Source organism: Onychomys torridus, chromosome 20, assembly GCF_903995425.1.
Source record: "Onychomys torridus chromosome 20, mOncTor1.1, whole genome shotgun sequence".
Classification (NCBI taxonomy): domain Eukaryota; kingdom Metazoa; phylum Chordata; class Mammalia; order Rodentia; family Cricetidae; genus Onychomys; species Onychomys torridus.
Window position 1 is genome coordinate 40,749,990 of NC_050462.1, and position 17,914 is coordinate 40,767,903.

General features: G+C 45.0%; 1 protein-coding gene across 3 annotated transcripts in view; it reads right to left on the reverse strand.

The window, feature by feature from the left end:
- The window catches only part of Srgap1 (SLIT-ROBO Rho GTPase activating protein 1), a 270,798-nt gene that overhangs the window by 139,102 nt on the left and 113,782 nt on the right, over positions 1–17,914 (reverse strand). For all 3 annotated transcript variants that reach the window (XM_036169672.1, XM_036169674.1, XM_036169673.1), the window contains exon 2: positions 4,693–4,888. In XM_036169672.1, the coding sequence (XP_036025565.1) occupies positions 4,693–4,888 (196 nt within the window). The remainder of the gene's footprint in view (positions 1–4,692; positions 4,889–17,914) is intronic.

The following is a 17,914-nucleotide window of genomic DNA, read 5'->3' on the forward strand; positions in this document are numbered from 1 at the left end:
TGCTGGAGAGCTCACCCTGGCTCTAGCAGAGAGTGAGCTGACCAACCCTGCAACTACCCAGGCCCAGAATCAGGGGTATGAGTTGGCCCCACCCCAACATCCACCCCATCTATGATCTATGGGAGCATGTGAAGGTGCTAGTCATATAGACCCAAAGCTAAGGATCTCCACGACACAGGGCAACAAAATATCTAAGACGAGTTCCAGTGAGGACCCAGCACCAATAGTGTAGCAGAAACCAGAGACCTCGAACCAGACCAATGACTCTTTGCAATGAACACTTGCATGTAAAGATATGTGGACAAAAGGGTTTACTGCGTGATTCCCTGTGTCACATTACAGCTTCCATGACAAGACTTTACCTTTTCTTTTTTTCCCTTTTCTTTTTTTCTCTTAAATTTTTTTGAGGGGAGGTTGCAAGGGCAGAGGGCAGATTTGAAGGGATGGGGAAATGAATGGGATGGAGATGCACGATGTGAGAAGACACAAAGAATAAATAAAAAGAAAGTTACAAAAATTAGAACTACAATTTGTTGTTGTTGACTATAAAAACTAACCATGAAATGGCAAAACGGTAGTGTTTCTCCAAACTCGGGCACGAAGTGCCAGGTAATCAGATGTGGGGTTTTATTAACTTTTCTTCTTTTTAATTTGCATGTGTCTGTGAGAGGGAAGGGATGGGGGAGGAGAGAGGAGGGAAGCCATATGCCATGGCCCAGATGCAGATGTCCAAGGCCAGCCTCTGATGTGGGCTCCCGCCTCCCAAAGTGTACGCTAAGGCTACCAGCCTTTCCATTTCTGAGGGCTCTCTTGTTTCTGTCTCCTGCCCTCTCACAGGCATGCAGGGATGACAGATGCATGCCTGCTATTACGTCTGGCTTCTGCACAGGTTCTGGGGTCTGAATGCAGGTCATCAGGCTTGCATGGCAGGCACTTAACTCACTCAGCCAACTTTCCAGCAAGACGATGTAATAGTTCATTATTCATCAACATTTATGCCTGCACATTAAGTCAGGGGAAAAAGAAAGTCATGCCTTCCTATCATACGGTTTCTCAGATTCTGCATTTAATATTGCATTGAATCTGGGAAGCTGAGGCAGAAGGATCAAGAGTTTAAGGCCGGGCTGGGTCACACAGTGAGCTCAAGGATGCCTTATAATGAGATCCTGTCTTAACAAGAAGAAAACAAAGAAAATATCCACCACTCGCAAAACACTGAGTTACAATCTCCGTCTAAAAGACAAAGCAAGAAGAGAAGCAGAAAAAGGAAGAAATCCTCATGCACACTGGGATTCGAGCTCTGACCTGGGACGTCTTTTCTCTTAGAACCATCAAGAAGGAACGGGAGTCCACGGCAGGTGAGCAGAGTCTTTCTATTGTCATGCCCCTGTCTAGTTAGCCCCAGAAGCAAGAGCCACGCTGTCCACTTGAACTATGCTTATCCTTTAGCCTGAAGTACACAGAAAATCTCTTGAGACTATGTCAGACATCTTTGTGTCCTCGGTATGCCCCCAGAAGGAAGCATGAAATAGTATTTCATCAACTGAGTAAGCAAACACATTATTATCATTGCCTTGTTATTAGTGCCAATCACAATACCGATAATCATATAATAGTAATAATAATAATAATAATGATAATAATGATAATAATAATAATAATAATAATAGCAGCAGCTATCATTTACTGAGTGAGAGGCAGGAGGCAGATTGAGACTCGGGACTTCAAGCCAGATTTGGGGAGGTCCAGGTGGGCAATCTCAGCAACTTGGAAGGCTGAGGCAGGAGGATGACAAATTCGAGGCGAGTTTGGACAACCCAGGGAGACCCTGCCTCAAATTCGCCGAACTGTTAATGTAAGGTTGTGGATTGTACTTACTCTAGGCTCTCATCTCTGCCCCCACGCCCCATCTGTGAGGCTGTGGGGTAACTGTTACCTCTTCTCTGTATTTCAGTTACTCTGTACAGTGGGTAAAATAACAGAACCGGTCTCCCGAGCTTATAATGAAGATGGCTTGGGCTATTACCTATGTTTAAATGCTTGCCATCACACCTCAGGCACCCAGGAAGTGCTGTATATATAACATTAGCTATTTTTGTCTCAGAGGCTGCTATGATCGAGATCTGACATTAACTCTGCTTGATCCTTACCACAGCCATTCGCTGACTGTCAACAGGAGAAGGAAAGCTCACCAAGGATTTGATAAGGACCAAAGAGGGAGTCAGAGGGAGCCTGTGTGGGAGGCTGATGGCTGATCTGGGCCCTGATCTTTGCATTTGCGGTAGCAACTTGAGGCTAAGGACTGTTCCCGCAGATAGCGACCCCAAACAGAGTAAAATAGGGCTTCAAGGTCTAGCCTCAACGGGTGTGAGTATGACTGTACTAACGACTCAATTGTCTGGAAAAAGGAGAAGGAGTTGGCACACATAACCAACCCCATGTCAGCCCCCAGCCCCAGCAAGCACTTTGCCCTGTCTGTCACGCCTCCTGCTAGAGAAACCAAAGCTCAGAGGAGGTATGTAGTGACCCAGTCACGCAGTCATCACTGTTCAGACCCAGTCTGGCTGGTGGCTGGTCAAGCCAGGTTTTAAGTTTTTGATCCATTGCCTCTCCGGCTCTCCATTCAGTAACAAATAAGGCTCAGGTCAAAGGCAATGTGAAGCTGCCTGTAATATTGAATTACATTTATTTATTTGGTGGTGCACTCACTCATGGGGGTCAGAGGACAGCTTCCAGTAGTTCACTCTCTGTCCACCATGTGAGTTCTGGCAACTGAACTCAGGTCATCGGCTTGGCCTCCACCTGCCATAAGCCATTTTGCCAAACTGGCTACCCTTCTTTTTATGCAGGCTTCAAGGTCATGGAAGGGTATGAAAGGGAACTTTAAGATCACTGAGGAGAAAGAGGCCCGGTCCTCAGCAGTACCTTCACACCCAAGCTGAGCAGGCTGGGCGGTCTCTTTGTTGCCCTTGGGTAGGGGGACAATAAGGAGGGGCTGAGAGTGGACGGTTACTGCTCCACATCTTCATCTTGGGTAGAACTTGTCACCAGCTGGATTAAGGGATGGGTACCTTTGCACAATACCTAGACCTTCACTTCCCCCTTCCTTCCTTCCTTCTTTCTTTCCTTATAATATGAATCCTTGGTAAGGGCATCCATTATATTTTAGCCATCATGTCTGGGAGTTTTATGGCACAGGTGTTTTCCAGAGTCCCTGACCTACGTGCTTTCTGAAACAAAAGCCCATGCTGCTTCTTTTAACTATTTCCCTAACTGAGGGTTCCCCTCTCCCTCTAGGCTAGCTAGCTCAAAAGGCGACACACCGTGAGAGACCCTACTGTTCTTCCTTCATTGACAGCCTTCACAAGCTTACCTGTCACCTAAACGCAGGTATGGTAAGTTCAACTTAAAACTCTCCAGAGACTCCTATGTCTACAGGATAGAGCCCACAAAGACGTGCAAGAATCTGTGGTGTGCTCGGATTGATACCTGTGGCTACAATGCCCATCCAATTACCACGTACTCCCTAAGAACTACTATTTTGCAAATGTGGCTCAGAGCCCTTTCCTTTTGGTCCTTGACCTATGGGGTTCCCTTTTTCAGCCTCCTTTTCTCGTCAGCTAGTCATTATGTGTCCACTCACATATCACTCTTCTTGGGGCCAGGGAGATGGCTCAGGTGGTCGCATTGCCTTGTAAGCTCAATGCTGTGAGTTTGAGCCACGGACCCCAACACTGAGGAGGCAGAGAAGGGCAGGTGAATGGTGTGTTAACACCTAAGAAATGATACCCCTAGCTTGTTCACTGGCCTCCATAGCAAGTACACACTAATGTCTGTGCACCACTGTACATACATGCATTGGCATACATGCATGCATATATACACACCCCACTCTTCCAGGACCTTACTTCTCGACTTCTATAACACAGTATGTTTCAACCCTGTCTGTCAATGCAACCCTGTGCTTGCCCCTGTTCACACACTTATGTACAATTACCTACCTGTCTCTCTGACCCTGGGATTTTAAATTACGAAGTAAATTTCATGAACAGAACCTATATGTTCTTTTTAGTTACTACAAACATGTTGGGTGGAGGTGGGTGCTTCCCCGGAACACTAAACCCAAACTAATGTTACTGCTTCTCTTCATACAGAAATCACTAGAGCATGGTGCAGGCCTATAATCCTGGCACTGGGCTGCAGAGTGAGACCTGGTCTCAAGAAATGGAAAGAAAAACAAACAACAACCTGCCACAGAAATCTCGAGGCCTTTGCTTCACGCAGCTCTTTAAACACACCCTGTTCAGATGTCTACCTACAGCCGCTATCAGCTTTTCTGTAGCTGGGAATTTTATAGAGACTGATTCAAAACATAAATTTAATTCTATGCAGTATGAGTGGGAAGGGAGAAAGGTTGCTACATTTATGGGGACATGATCGCCAATAACTTCTTAGACAGAAGAGGACATGTCCAGAACTGAGGATGTTTGGAGAAAAAGTGGGGTATCCCATTGCCTTGGAAAAGTGACCCTGAATCAAGTCTCTCTACATCTATCTGTTCCTCCCCCTCCCTCTCCCTCCCCCCCCTCTCCCTCTCTCCCTCCCTCCTTTCTTCCCTCTCTCCCCCACCCCCACCACCAGGTATTGAACCTATGACCTCATGCCCCCACACAGCTGGAACCAGCTTCTTACTTGAACTGCTGGTGGTCTTTCGTGCTTCTGGTTTTGGCCATGAACCTTTCTGCCAGCTTCTCCAGGTTCCGGGAATACTCCGTCTCAATTTCGGCCTTTTTCCGGAAGAAGTCTTGCAGGTCCTGGAGCAGCTGAACTCGCATCTCCGTCTGCTGCTCCAGGCATCTCTGGTGCTCTACCAGCTGAGCTCGGATTTCTAAGGGGAGACAGGAAGAAGCCACCTGATGACGTCACCAAAGTGATCAAGGTGCACGACGGACAGGCAAGGCAGGAAAAGCGACTCCTATCACCCAGGTGGCCCCTACGACGGCCTCTGCTGGAGTCCCGTATGCAGGTTGGCTTTTAATTTTTATGTTGCATCTGTTCCTTCATTCTAATGATGTGTATCGGGCACATGAGCAAGACAGAGTGGGTGTGCGGAACACAGGACAATCTGTGGGAGTTAATTCCATCCCTCCACCATGTATATCTAAGAGATGGACCTCGGCTCAGCTTGGTGGCGAGCACCTTTACCCACTGAGCCTTCTCACTGGCCCTTCTTGGCTGTTTAATTTAAAAAAACATCTGCTGGCCTTGTTTTTTTTTTTTTAATGAGATGAGACCCCAAAGATAGCAAAATTTGAATAGAAATATGTCTCACATTTGTAATACCACAAACACACATTGAGTCATGAGAGAAAGAAATTACAGCCTTTCAGATAATTCCAAACACAGGGGTGCTGTTGGTATCCAGTGCATTATAAACTTTGAGTGGTATTTCATGTTAACTACCCTTCTGAGCTGGAGTAGAAAAGACATGGGCATCGTCTCTTCCAGACATCGGAGCTGACACATTTGTCAGTTGGCACACACAGAGACTGACATCTGGCAGTTTTTATTTAGGGCCCACATTCCTCATTTGTAAAACGCTTCAGGGTTTATAGGAATGCCGGACCTAAAAATAACTTCTTTCTATATCCAAATAATCCATTCATAACAGGGCAACTCTTGGCCTCCAACTTATTATTCTGTTCCTAACACCACGGCTGCTCTCTCAGCCTTCCCCTTGTACACTGTGCAAACCAACACCTTTACCACCACACGTCATCCTGAGACTCCTTTGACCATTTTTAATACCTTAGAAACTCGAAGGATGTGTATCTACAGATTCAAGAAGAGCACAAGGCAAACACAACAGATGCCCAATTAGTTGTAAGCGGCCACTGCAGAGAAATCTGTGCTTTGGAACACGAGTTACCCTAACCACACACCAGTGACCGGCCTTTGTGCTAAGATCTGCGGCTCACTCCCAAAGACAAGAATCGTATTGCCAGCGGAGAACCTCTCTGTCCTCCTCCCCAGCGTCCACACCTATGCCCTAAAAGAGGGCAGCTACCTGACTCGGTGACGGAGGAATCCTGTCCCAGAGTACTTTCTTCAGTTCTTTGTGGGATCTCTTCTAGACAGAGCTGATGATGGAGACACAGGGATTTCATCCTGCTATTTAAACTCATTAATGGTGGGATGGTTACAGTGTGAGGGCAGGAGGCAGGCCAAGAACTGTGCTGACTTTATACTGAATTATAATATTGGCTTCTTCCCTATGCACGTTAGCATTGTCTTCTCAGTTAGTACGTGGGACCTCCCCAGGACTCTGTCTCCACTCTGAGTCTGAGCAATGGAATAAATACTTCTTGCCATCTTTCCATCCATCCAGTGGTTCTGAGCAGTTGTCCTATTCCTCAGCAACAGCTTGGCAGAGAGGCCCAAAGAGCTCTGCCCTGGGGTCTGCCATGCTCTGGGCACTGCTGTGTTGGGGGTGGGGGCTCAGCAAAAGCATGGAGGCACACCTCATGTTCTCTCTGGGTTGAGGGATCCTCCCCCTCACCTCTCAGGAGAGTAGTGGTTGCTGGAGAGAAAACACCACCCACAGGCTTTTAACCACAAGGAAGGGCATCTGTTTCCCAGTCAATCAAGTAAGCGGTTTCCAACATAGTATTATAACCAGCATGGCTGCCAAACGCTTTCTCCTAAAAATACACAGCTATTTTTGTTTCATGAAGAAGAAGAAGAAGAAAAAAAAAAAATCAAGGATAGGAGTATTTTTCATTCAGGAATTCCAGTAAATCTTTGGAGATGAAGTGGTTTTTAGCAAATCCCGCTGTGCTAACAGAAAGTGAATCAATCATATTAGGTCCTTCCCACCAGCCATTTCCTCTCACCTTGGTATCCAACAGGAAACAAAAGTGTCTCTGCTACAGATCTTATCAAAGTTACTCAGCAGTTATATGGGCTTTCGTCAACTGGGTATAAATAATTAAAACTCCCAGAAATACCATTTGTTCTGTACCATGGACAGCAAGTCTCTCCCTAGCCACAGATTCCTGGGCAGTGCATTAAGGCCCTTCCCCGCTGCTCTCCTGGGCCAGTCTTGAGGGGGGACTGTTACTGTCGGACTCACGGTTCATTTTAATTTAAATGAGCACATCATTATCAAGCTTGTGTCATAGGTGAGGCAGAGTCCCAGGCTCTGGAGGCACAGCTTTGTCCTCACTCAGCTTCTTCTGGAGTGACACACAAACCCTAGAGTGCCAACATCAGTTCACAACGAAGGGAAGATACAGAAGGAAGAATATGAACTATAATGGTATGGAAGATACGATGTCCCAAATAATGAAGGAGATTGCAAGACACACAGCTGTACCCAGCCACCAAGTAAAACAGCGCCCCACACGGTGGGAATTAAGCTTGCAGATCATATCCCGGACAGGGGATTTGTATATAGCTTATACAAAGAACTCTTCTAACTCAACAATAAAATAAACAAACAAAAAAACTACAACTTAAAACATGAGCAAAGGATCTTAGCTCATCCTCGGCTACACAGCGAATTTGAAGCCAGCCTGGGTTACAGGAGGCCCTGTCTCAAAAGAGAAACCACAGATCTGAAAGTTTACTGTCTGGAAGGAACTACTCTCTCTCTCTCTCTCTCTCTCTCTCTCTCTCTCTCTCTCTCTCTCTCTCTCTCGACCATCCAATCTGTAGCTCCACTCATGCCAAGTGTCCAGGATACTCATGCATAGAAACAGAAAGTCGATGGGTTTTGCTGGGGGGAGGGGAGGTTGGGAGACTCAGAGGGTCACAGGAAGTGGCTGTGGTTGGGGGAGGGCTTCTCTTGGGGGATGATGAAAAGGATCCATCAGATAGTTGTGAAACTCTCTGAATAAACCTCCGAGTTAGTAAACCGCACACACAACTTGTATCTCAAAACCAGCTGTTCCATGTTTAGAAGACAGACGCATCCCAGTCCTGAGAATTTCGGTTGTGGATACATTTTAAACGATGGCGACAACAGTGGAGACCACATTGCCATCCTATAGCGCTTTCTTTTTGTACTTCTTGTCAAATTAGACAGGATTTAAAGTGGCATCTGCACAAGGTGACCCTTACCTCACTACTTCCGTTTTTATCCTGAATTTATACAAAGCTGGACAGTGAGCGTCCTCACCAGCAATCGCTTGTAAGCTTGCTGTTATCATTCCTAGTAGGATATGAATGCTTCACCTAACCAAGGACCAGGAAGGGTTTATTACTGCAGAACGCAGCAGAAAAATGTAAAAATGTGGTGTCTCTGGACAGGTTCTGCTGGTCATTATTTAAAAGTTTAGGCCAGAACCTACTAAAAAATCATTAATACAGTCTCAACTATTGTTATTTTAAAGATTTATTTTTAATTATGTCTCCCCCCCTCCATCTGTCTGTCTCCCTGTGTGTGTGAGTGCACGTACACATGCGTGTGTAGGTACATGCCTGTGGGTGTAGGTACAAGTGGAAGCCGGAGGCATTGGACCCCCTGGAGCTAGAGTTACAGGTGGCTGTGAGTCACCCAAAGTAGGTGTTGGGAACTGAACTCTGGTCTTCTGGAAGAGCAGCATGCATTCCTAACCACCAAGCCACCTCCAGTTTGGGGCTGTTGTTTTGAGTCAGGGTCTTAGTATACAGCCCTGGGAGGCCTGAAACTCACTACATAGACCAGGCTGGCTTTGAACTAACTTACTGTCTCTGTCTACACCACCACACCAGGCATCCTGTTTTGTTTTGTTTTGAAATGACTGTTACTCATTTCTTTTCCAACTGAGCGTCAAACAAAATGGAGAACATCAATAGTTTAATAAGCACAAGGAACAAGGCTTTTCCACCACTGCAACTGACGGGAAGGGAAAGGCAAAAACATAAGGAGATAGTCCCTCTAAGTTATAAAAGTCTGCTAACACCAAATCAAATTATATTACCCAGAAACAGAGGAAATGGAGGAGTGTCTTGCTACTGCAATGGGAAGTTTTAACTCTTAAAATAAACGTCTGTGGCAAACGGTAAGTGTGACATGGGAATATTGATGTGCTCTTGCTCTATGTTACTAAGTGATGAAGGTTCTGGTGTCAACAGATGGACGGGACGGGAGTGGGGCGGGGGTTACTATGGTCACCTGGCAAATGATAATACAGTCCTAGTTGTGAAGGCACCAAGACCACCTCAGTTACTTCATTTTTCTCTTGGGGTCAGGTCAGGTTTCCCTCACATCAGGAGTCTACATCCTGTTAGAATGAGTTAGTAACCTCCTCACAAAGGAAATTAGGGATGACCTAGATGATGTGCCAGCCTCTTGTCTTCAAGAGACTAAAAACCGAGTCAGACGCTAGCCAGCCCCACTGGTAACGCACGTGCTCATTCCTCATGTGAGTGTTTAGACAACCTAGTGACTGCTGCCCTAATTAAACACCAGTTGTAACAGTTGTGAGATTTGCTTAAGTTGAAAATTTAGAGCAGAAAGGAAAAATCTAGAAGAACAATGAGCTGAAAAAAACAAAAGCCATCTTTCTCTTTTTGGCTTTCCAGAAGAAGGTTTCTCTGTGTGTTGCTCTGGCTGTTCTGGAACTCACTCTGTAGACCAGACTGGCCTCGAACTCACAGAGATCCACCTGTGAGTGCTGGGATTCAAGGCGTGGACCATCAGTGCCCAGCCATTTCTCTAGGGCAGAAATCTGAAGGATTCATGTTTCTGCTATAATCCGGACAGAAATGAAGTAACAGCAGGATGAACGCAGGCTGGAGTGAGTGTCACAGGTCCTAAGTTGTACAGTTTCCTCTTGTAAAATGCACCCCACCCCCAAGGTTATGGCCAGAATCGAACGTGGTGACCTAAGTGTAAAGCACGCTGCATCTGTGAACTAGGACGCGGACAGGCAGACTGTTGCTAGTCCCAGCAGACTTGCGTTAGGAGAATATTGGGCCAGTGAGATGGCTCAGTGGTAAGGATCCTTGCCACCAAACCCAAAGACCTGAGTTTAATCTCCAGGACTCACATGATATAAGAAGAGAACCAATGCCCAGAAAGTGTCCTGAACACACACAGGCATGCACACGGACACATGCACAAACGTCCATGGACACACACACACACACACACCCATGTGAACCCGTACACACACACACATGCACACACACAGGCACACAAGAAAAGGCAAGGAAAAACATTTATTGATCATTTCCTTGCACCATACACTGCAGAGGTTCTGAAGAAGACAGCGAAAGCCATGGACCCTGTCTTAGGAAGGAGGCAGATGGTAAGGGCTGCTGACCCTCACGGCTTTCAAAGTAGGAATGGTGGGAACAGTGAGAAATGTGGAGGGGATACTGAGGGACAGAGGGGTTCAACTACGGAGGTGGTCCTGGGTCAGAGGCATCCCAAGAGGAAAGAACGTCCTAGGGTGAGGGCGGAAGGGGAAAAGGGGTGCCACCCCGCACCTCAACTGCTGGACTTGAACTCTGCATGCTCACAGGTGCAGTCATGAGCCAGGCCAGAACGGCCTGGATGAGGATTCTCGGAGCAAGGCTTTAGTAACATTCCACAGGCCATTTTCCCAAACCAGGCTGATGACAGGAACCAATACCCCGGCTCAGGGTGGATATTTTGATTGTGTTTGGTCTAGTTGGATATAGAATATGGGGTTCACAGTAAGTTTTGAGGTACATCTTTTCATCAGATGCCTTACTTGGGCAAACACTGGCCCAAAACAACTTGGTGGGGGGTGGTAAAAATTTGTCATCAATGGGAGCCAGAGCAGAAACCCAAGGTCTGCAGATGGGCTCAGAAGCAGAGAATCATAGGAGTGATGTCCACTGGCTTGCTCAGCCTGCTTCCTTTTTTTTTTTTTTTTCCCCCTTGAGACAGGGTTTCTCTGTGTAGTTTTGGTGCCTGTCCTGGATCTCGCACTGTAGACCAGGCTGGCCTCGAACTCACAGAGATTACCTGGCTCTGCCTCCTGAGTGCTGGGATTAAAGGCGTGTGCCACCACCACCTAGCTTCAGCTTGCTTTCTTATACAACCCAGGACCACCTGCCCATGGGTGGCATTGCACAGAAAGGTTGGGCCCTCCCACATGAATCATTAATCAAGAAAATTCCTCACAGACATGCCCACGGAGCAGTAGAATGAGGACGGCTCCTCCCTTGGGGTCCCTCTTGCCCGGTGACTCTAGTGTGTGTCAAGTTTGTTTGAGAAAAACTAAGGCGCACACCTGCCAACTTTTAGACGCTTCACTGAGAGGAGACTAGAAAACAACTGTGAGCAAAGGAGATGAGACTCAGATTTCATGTCAGAAAATGGCGTAAGTAAACAAGCACATAAGCTGCTAAGTGTCCTACACCTCATGAAACAATTTCATTTGCAAGCTTATAGCCCTCCTTCCAACGATGAATTAGTGGCCAAAATCAACTACCACCAGCTGCAACAGAACAACAACAACAAAAATACATATTTTAAAAAATACTACAGGGGAAAAAGCAGCAGCAACAACAATACAGTAATATATATATATTAAAAAAAACACCTGCAAGAAAACAAAACAATAGAACTCTTGCACAAATGGACGGTGTTCGCGTTTCCCCCTAAGCCTCCCATTAGCTTAGTTATGGATGAATCATTTCCTTTTGCCTTCTGGTGTAGAACTAATGATTACTGTATTTCCATTTAATTTCTTATAGAGAATAGAAATTGATCTTCAGTTACGTTGTAGAGAAATCCAAGGGAGTTGCTCAGCCCACGATGGGGCCATCAGTCACACGGCACACTTGAAAGATGCCTCGATTCCCAAACCTTTGTTTTGGTGTTGAGAGACAGATGTAGCCCAGGCTGCCTGACTCCAAAGTCACTAAGAGGCTGGGCTTGAACTCCTGATCTTCAGGCCTTTACGTTGAAAGCGCTGGGATTAAAGACACAGATTCCAAAATCTTAAAATGATAGAAGAAAAACATCCCCAAAATTTGTGTAGGAGTCTTAAAGTTATAAACTAGATATGCCATGTCTTGTAAATATGAAACTAGTTTCGTCTATTTGCTCATCTTTTTACTTTTTCAGGTATTATTGAAATATTATTAACAATAAAATGTAACTACTAAACGCATCAAAATGATCAACATATCATTACCAACTAAGAGAAAGTGTTCCTTTAAGACCTCAGAAAACTAGAGGCTAGCTTTCTTGTGAGTGGATCTAGAGCGCCCATCAAATGAGTGTTTGGAGAGATTTAGCAGGCTTGGTCAGAAGACAAGACATATGCATGAGGCGAACACCAAACACAGAGGGCCCCACATAGAAGTGTGGCACCGAAGGAGTAACCATCGCCGTAGAGCTTCTGTTTCCTCAACTGCAAAATGGCCACCAGCTTGTCAATCCCCTTCCACATGTAGTGCAAGGATGCCATGTGTAAGATAGGAAAATACTTCCTTACCACATGGAGTGCTTTGTGAGTCAGCTTTTCCATCACTGTAGTGACAAAGGACCCCCAAAGAATGACATCAGGGAAAGGGCCTCTCTGGGCCCACAGTTTCGGAGGTTTCAGCCTGTGTTCTTTGAGCCTGTTGCTGTGGGTGGCGACAGAACATCCCCGTGGAGAGTGTGCTGTGTGTGTTGTGTGTGTGTACAAAGCTACCCACTTTGCAGGAGTCAGGAAGCAGAGAGCCGGCACAGACGGGACCAGGGATAAGATAGGCTAGGAAAGGCACACTCCTGTGGGACCGATTTCCTCCAACTGGGTCTTACCTTCTAACACCCCATTTCAAGGATGACTTCGGCAGTAGGTTAATGAATCAAGTTAAGACCCTGTTGATCCAGTCAACTCCCAACAGCACCACTAGCTCGGGGACCAAGCTCTCAACACATAAGCCTTTTAGGAGAACATTTCATATCCAAACCAAAGCAAACTGATTATTAAATGGGTGATGCACAAAGAAAAAACAAATTGAGAATTGATGGTGTGTGTCTGGTATAAGCTAAGCTTTCTGAAAAGGAAACACCATGGTGATCCATGGTACTTTCAGAGAGCTTGGTCCCGCACTGCCTCTAAAAGACAGGTAGGATTAGGTTGTACAGATTTGAGCGACTTAGATATAGTTTTTAAATAAACTCAAAATACTTTTCCAGTCTGGCCATGGGATAGGGTTTCAGGGAAGGAAGTCTACAATAGGTGGACCATAAGTAACCTTTCAGGTTACTGCCACAATGTGTGACTCCCTGTGGTCCTTTTCTGCCTTAGAATCATATCACTAATAGCTTGAGCAAACTAAGTATTACAACAGATCTCTATGGACTCAAATTGCTTCTACTCTGTGCTGAAAACCAGTCTTCATCTTAGAAGTTCAGAGATGCTTAACATCTTTAGGAACACAGACTTAAGAGAGATCTAGCCCTTTTAGGGTCATAAGGAAACCTAATATAGCAGAATCTTCCGACAGTATATACATGTATGAAAGCAAGCGACATGAAATCGCTAAGTAACAGGGGAGCTTAGAGTCCCAACAGGACTTCCCACTTCACCAAATGAAGCTTCCAGTACTAGGCATGGGTCCCATCTAATTGAAGGCTACTGGTTCTCTGCAAACTGAGGGTAAGGCCCTATTGGTGAAGACAACATCTACACAAGTCACTGAACACGGAGAAGTCATGCCTATCTCGAGCCTCCTCCCTACTGATTAGTATTCATGGTATAGGAAGGCACTCTGCACACTACCAAAGGAGAAAGGTCAACACTACCAGCTACAAACCCTTCAATGTATAAGAGGTATCTGCCTGCAAGATATGCTGGTCCAATAGTGGTATAAAGCTTGTGGGAGCAAGCAACCAATGTCTGATGAGTTAACGCCCACCCCATGAGATGGAATTCACACTGCCTGGGCAACCAAGAGCCTGATAGCCAGGGACCTAGGGGAAAACCAAACACTACTGCAAGGAATGTAGTATAAAATGACTCCAGTGGCATTCTGCTTGCTCAGCTGTATTAGAGAAGCTTCCTCCTACAGCAGATGGTAACAAATACAGAGACCCAGAGCCAGACAATATGCAGAGGGTAAGAGACCTTGGAACACTCAGACCTAAAAGGGAGGTCTCTGTCAAATCCCTCCTCTCAGGGATCAGTGAACTCTGTGGAAGAGGAGCTGGAAAGAGTGTTCAACAGGGCCGGTGTACATAGGAACTAACGCATAGAGACTGAGGCAGAGGGCACAGGGCCTGCATGGGTCTGCACCAGATGGGGTACTAGAGCTGCAGGAGAAGTGGACACATGCCCCCATCCCTTACTCAGAAGCTATCTCCAAGAGATAACCACTTGGAAATGAAAAATTAGTTTTCTCCAAGGGAGTCTCACTGGGGAAACTAACCACTCTTAAGAATAGATCCCATGCCCAATAGTAAGATGGTCAACACAAAAGGAACTCAACAGTATCTTTGGAGGTTCTGTGTCTCCTAATGTTATACACTCGCGCGCACACACACATTATTTTCCAGGTCCTTTGTGTAAATGTTATGGTTTCTAGTTTGTTTGTTTACAGAATTCCGTGTGTGTCTTCATATCTATGTGAGTTTCTTGTGTTTTTTACCTTGGCTCCTTTGCTTATTCTGATTTGGTTTTGATTTATCTGATTTTGTTATTATTCCTTAGAAGCCTGTTTGTTTTCTAAGGAGAGACAGAAGCGCGCGCGCGCGCATGTGTGTGTGTGTGTGTGTGTGTGTGTGTGTGTGTGTGTGTGTACGCGCGCGCGCGTGCGTATTGAATAGAAGCAGACATGGGGAAGAGCTGGGAGGGGTAAGGGAAGAAGAAACCGTACTTGAGATATACTAGACATTTGTGGAAACTGAAATCTATTTTCAATAAAAGAAACAACCACAAAAACGGAAAACAAGAGAGCAGCCTCTTCTGGATTAAACAGAGCAAGGAACCCTGCTCTCTGTATGGTTCACTCTTGTTACTACTGACCGGGAAGGCGGGCTTTGGCTTTCTACAGCTTCACCATCTACTCTGATGTGAAGTGGTTTCAGCCTAAGCATTGCTAAACATCAGTTTTGAATAGCTCTTGAAAGCCAAGCATACTTTGGCCTATTAACATTTTCAAAAAAATGCAGAAAAGTGAATTTGCATTTTTTTTTTCAAATGCTGCCCAGGATAAAAGGCAATAAATCTGGGTAATGGATGCCTGCAGTTTAACTACCTCACAGCAAAGGGCTCAATGATCCACTGTGGGGCTGTTACTTAGAATGAGGAAGAGGCAGACTTTCATTAACTTCCTCATAATTAAGCAAGGACACTTAAGACCTGATTAGTAGATCGATTTTCACGACCAGAAAAAGAACATGTGTGGAAACCAATGATCTGTAGAGAATTCCAAGATTCCATTTCCTAATGGCACCCTCTAAACACTGGTAATTCAAGATGGAGTCTTGGGGCACACGGGCAAAAGTTCACACACGACTTTCTCTATGTAGATTTTAGAAATGGAGACCCTTAAAATTAGTTTAGGTCCTTTGTACTGGATTCACACAATAACGCTTTTCCAAATGAAAGCTGTTTTTCTTATTATAGCAATTAGGATTTTAAAGTGTTGGCTAGAAAACAATTTAAGCTCCCAGGCAAGTTACCATTGACATCCATAAGGAGACAGTTACTTCCTCCTAAGATCTAGGTCCTGTGATGTGTTCTTAATAAGCTTATCTCATTTGATTCTGACAGCATCCCCTCATGTGGTACTCTCTGTTGCAGGTGATGGAACTGAAGGTAAGTATATTTTGTTTAAAGTCGGATAATTAACAAGTATCAGAGCTTGGATTTCCATTCAAGTTTATCTCAATGCAAAGTCCATACCACAAAATATGAAGTCCAACAATTACATGTATAATTAGAGAAATCAAGTTTACTTGAGTGACTCTGGCATGGTCTAGAGCTTAATCAGAGTTCACACATCACATGTTAAGAGCTCAGGTACCAAGTGTCTAGCATCATTTCCATTACCTAAAGAAAACCAAAAGATCCCTCTAAAATGTGAATTATTTTCCAAAGCCTAGCTAACTGAGTTTCTTAACATTTTCTTAAATGTTGTGGCTTCTTATGAAACTGTATTTATCTTAATTTACAATCATAATTATACTATTGCTATTATGTTCTACACATAATATGAGATCTTGAAATGTGTGAACTATGAACTCCTGGAATACAAATAATGCATCTAAGCTTCCAAGTAGCGCATAGTAGGTGCTCTGATGTGCTGGTCCTAAGAGAAAAGGTCAAAGTGTTTAGTTATGGTTGTGCACTTAGTTACCAATATTTGCTAATTCATAAACTCCCTTTTCTTTCCCATTTCCTTGTCTGACTCTGACCAACCTTCCTCACTGTCTTCCTCCTGGTCCCCAGCTCTATGTTGTTACCTCTATAAAGTGCCTTATTTAATCAGCGATGGAAAAATACTCCAGTTAAATCCCCGAGTATGTTTTAAATATCTCTCAAACACAGATCCATTTTGAAAGTCTACCTCAGGGTTAAAGAGACGGCTTAGCTGGCTGCTTTCCCACAGGACCTAGGTTCAATTCCCAGGCTCCACATGGTGGCATACAGCCCCCTGTAACTCAAATGCCAGGGGATCTTACTTTCTCTTCTGGCCTCCCTGCGGTACACAGACATACATGCAGGCAAAACACTCGTCACGTAAAAATAACTACATTAAAAACAAACAAAAAAAGTCTACCTCTATCATAAGAGACTAGCATAAACTGGAAAAGGAACAATTGGAAGATTAATAATTTCATTTAGTTTTCTTTAGACCCTGGCTAGAGACTTTAGATTGTACCGATAGCTGTATTTCTTAGGCTGATTTAATTGCAGCTTAATAACACGTCTCTAATAACCTCCCAGACTGCATGAAGGGATCAAGGAGCTGGTAAAGCAAAACGAGAGACATTATAATTGTGTTGTAACTCCTCAGCATCCACTCAAACAACTTGGAACTTGACTCTTAATGACATACAGCTTCCGAGCCAGAGGCTACAAAGGCCTCACATGGATGACATGATTTGGTCATATAGTTTTATATATTGCTGCAGGCACATATACACACCGTAGTCACACTCCAACACACACCTTTTAAAGTTTTTTTTTTCCCCAAGGCTTTTCCAGGCAGTCAGCCAAAGTTGAAGAGAACCCCTTCGTTCTCTCCCAGAAATGATGCAGGTTGGCCCCTAACCCACAGAATGCTCACATTTTCCAGAAGGCTCTGGAATGGACAGCAGCCCGGGAGCTGGGACATAGTTTATGGTGGAGGGGGAGGGCAAAACTCATAGGCTCAGTTCTACTTGGAAATGTTTTGACTGTCCTGTTAGTCATGAGACCCCTGCTCCGGGGCTTATGCCAAAGGTGTAAAGTCTAAGGGGATGCCCAACCTTCATGTTCCGAGAATCACCCTTTTACAAAGGAGACAAAGGGGAGCACTGTGATTGCTGTGCAGAGCTGGGAAAGTCCCAGGACAACAGAAGGTGGTGGGACCCCTGCTGAGTCAATTGAGTTAAAGGAGAAATATAAAAATCTTGGAGCTGAACTGGTTGGAGGTGTTGCCAAGAACACAAACGGAGAGGCTGGGATTGGCACCACCACTACTAATGTTCTGGACTCTCTGCCTAGGGTGGCTTTCGGTGCTAATCCTGTGGAAATCTGGAGAGGTGTGAGGTTGGCCCTTGATGCTGTACTTACTGAACTTAAGAAGGGTCTAAGCTGGGATGACCCCTAAAGAAATTGTGTAGGTTGCTGTAATTTTTTCAAGTGGAGACAAAGTATTAAAAAAACATTTCTGATGCAATGAAAAAGATTGGAAGAAAGGATTAAAAATAAACATCGAATGGTGAATTAGAAATCATTGAAGTCACGAA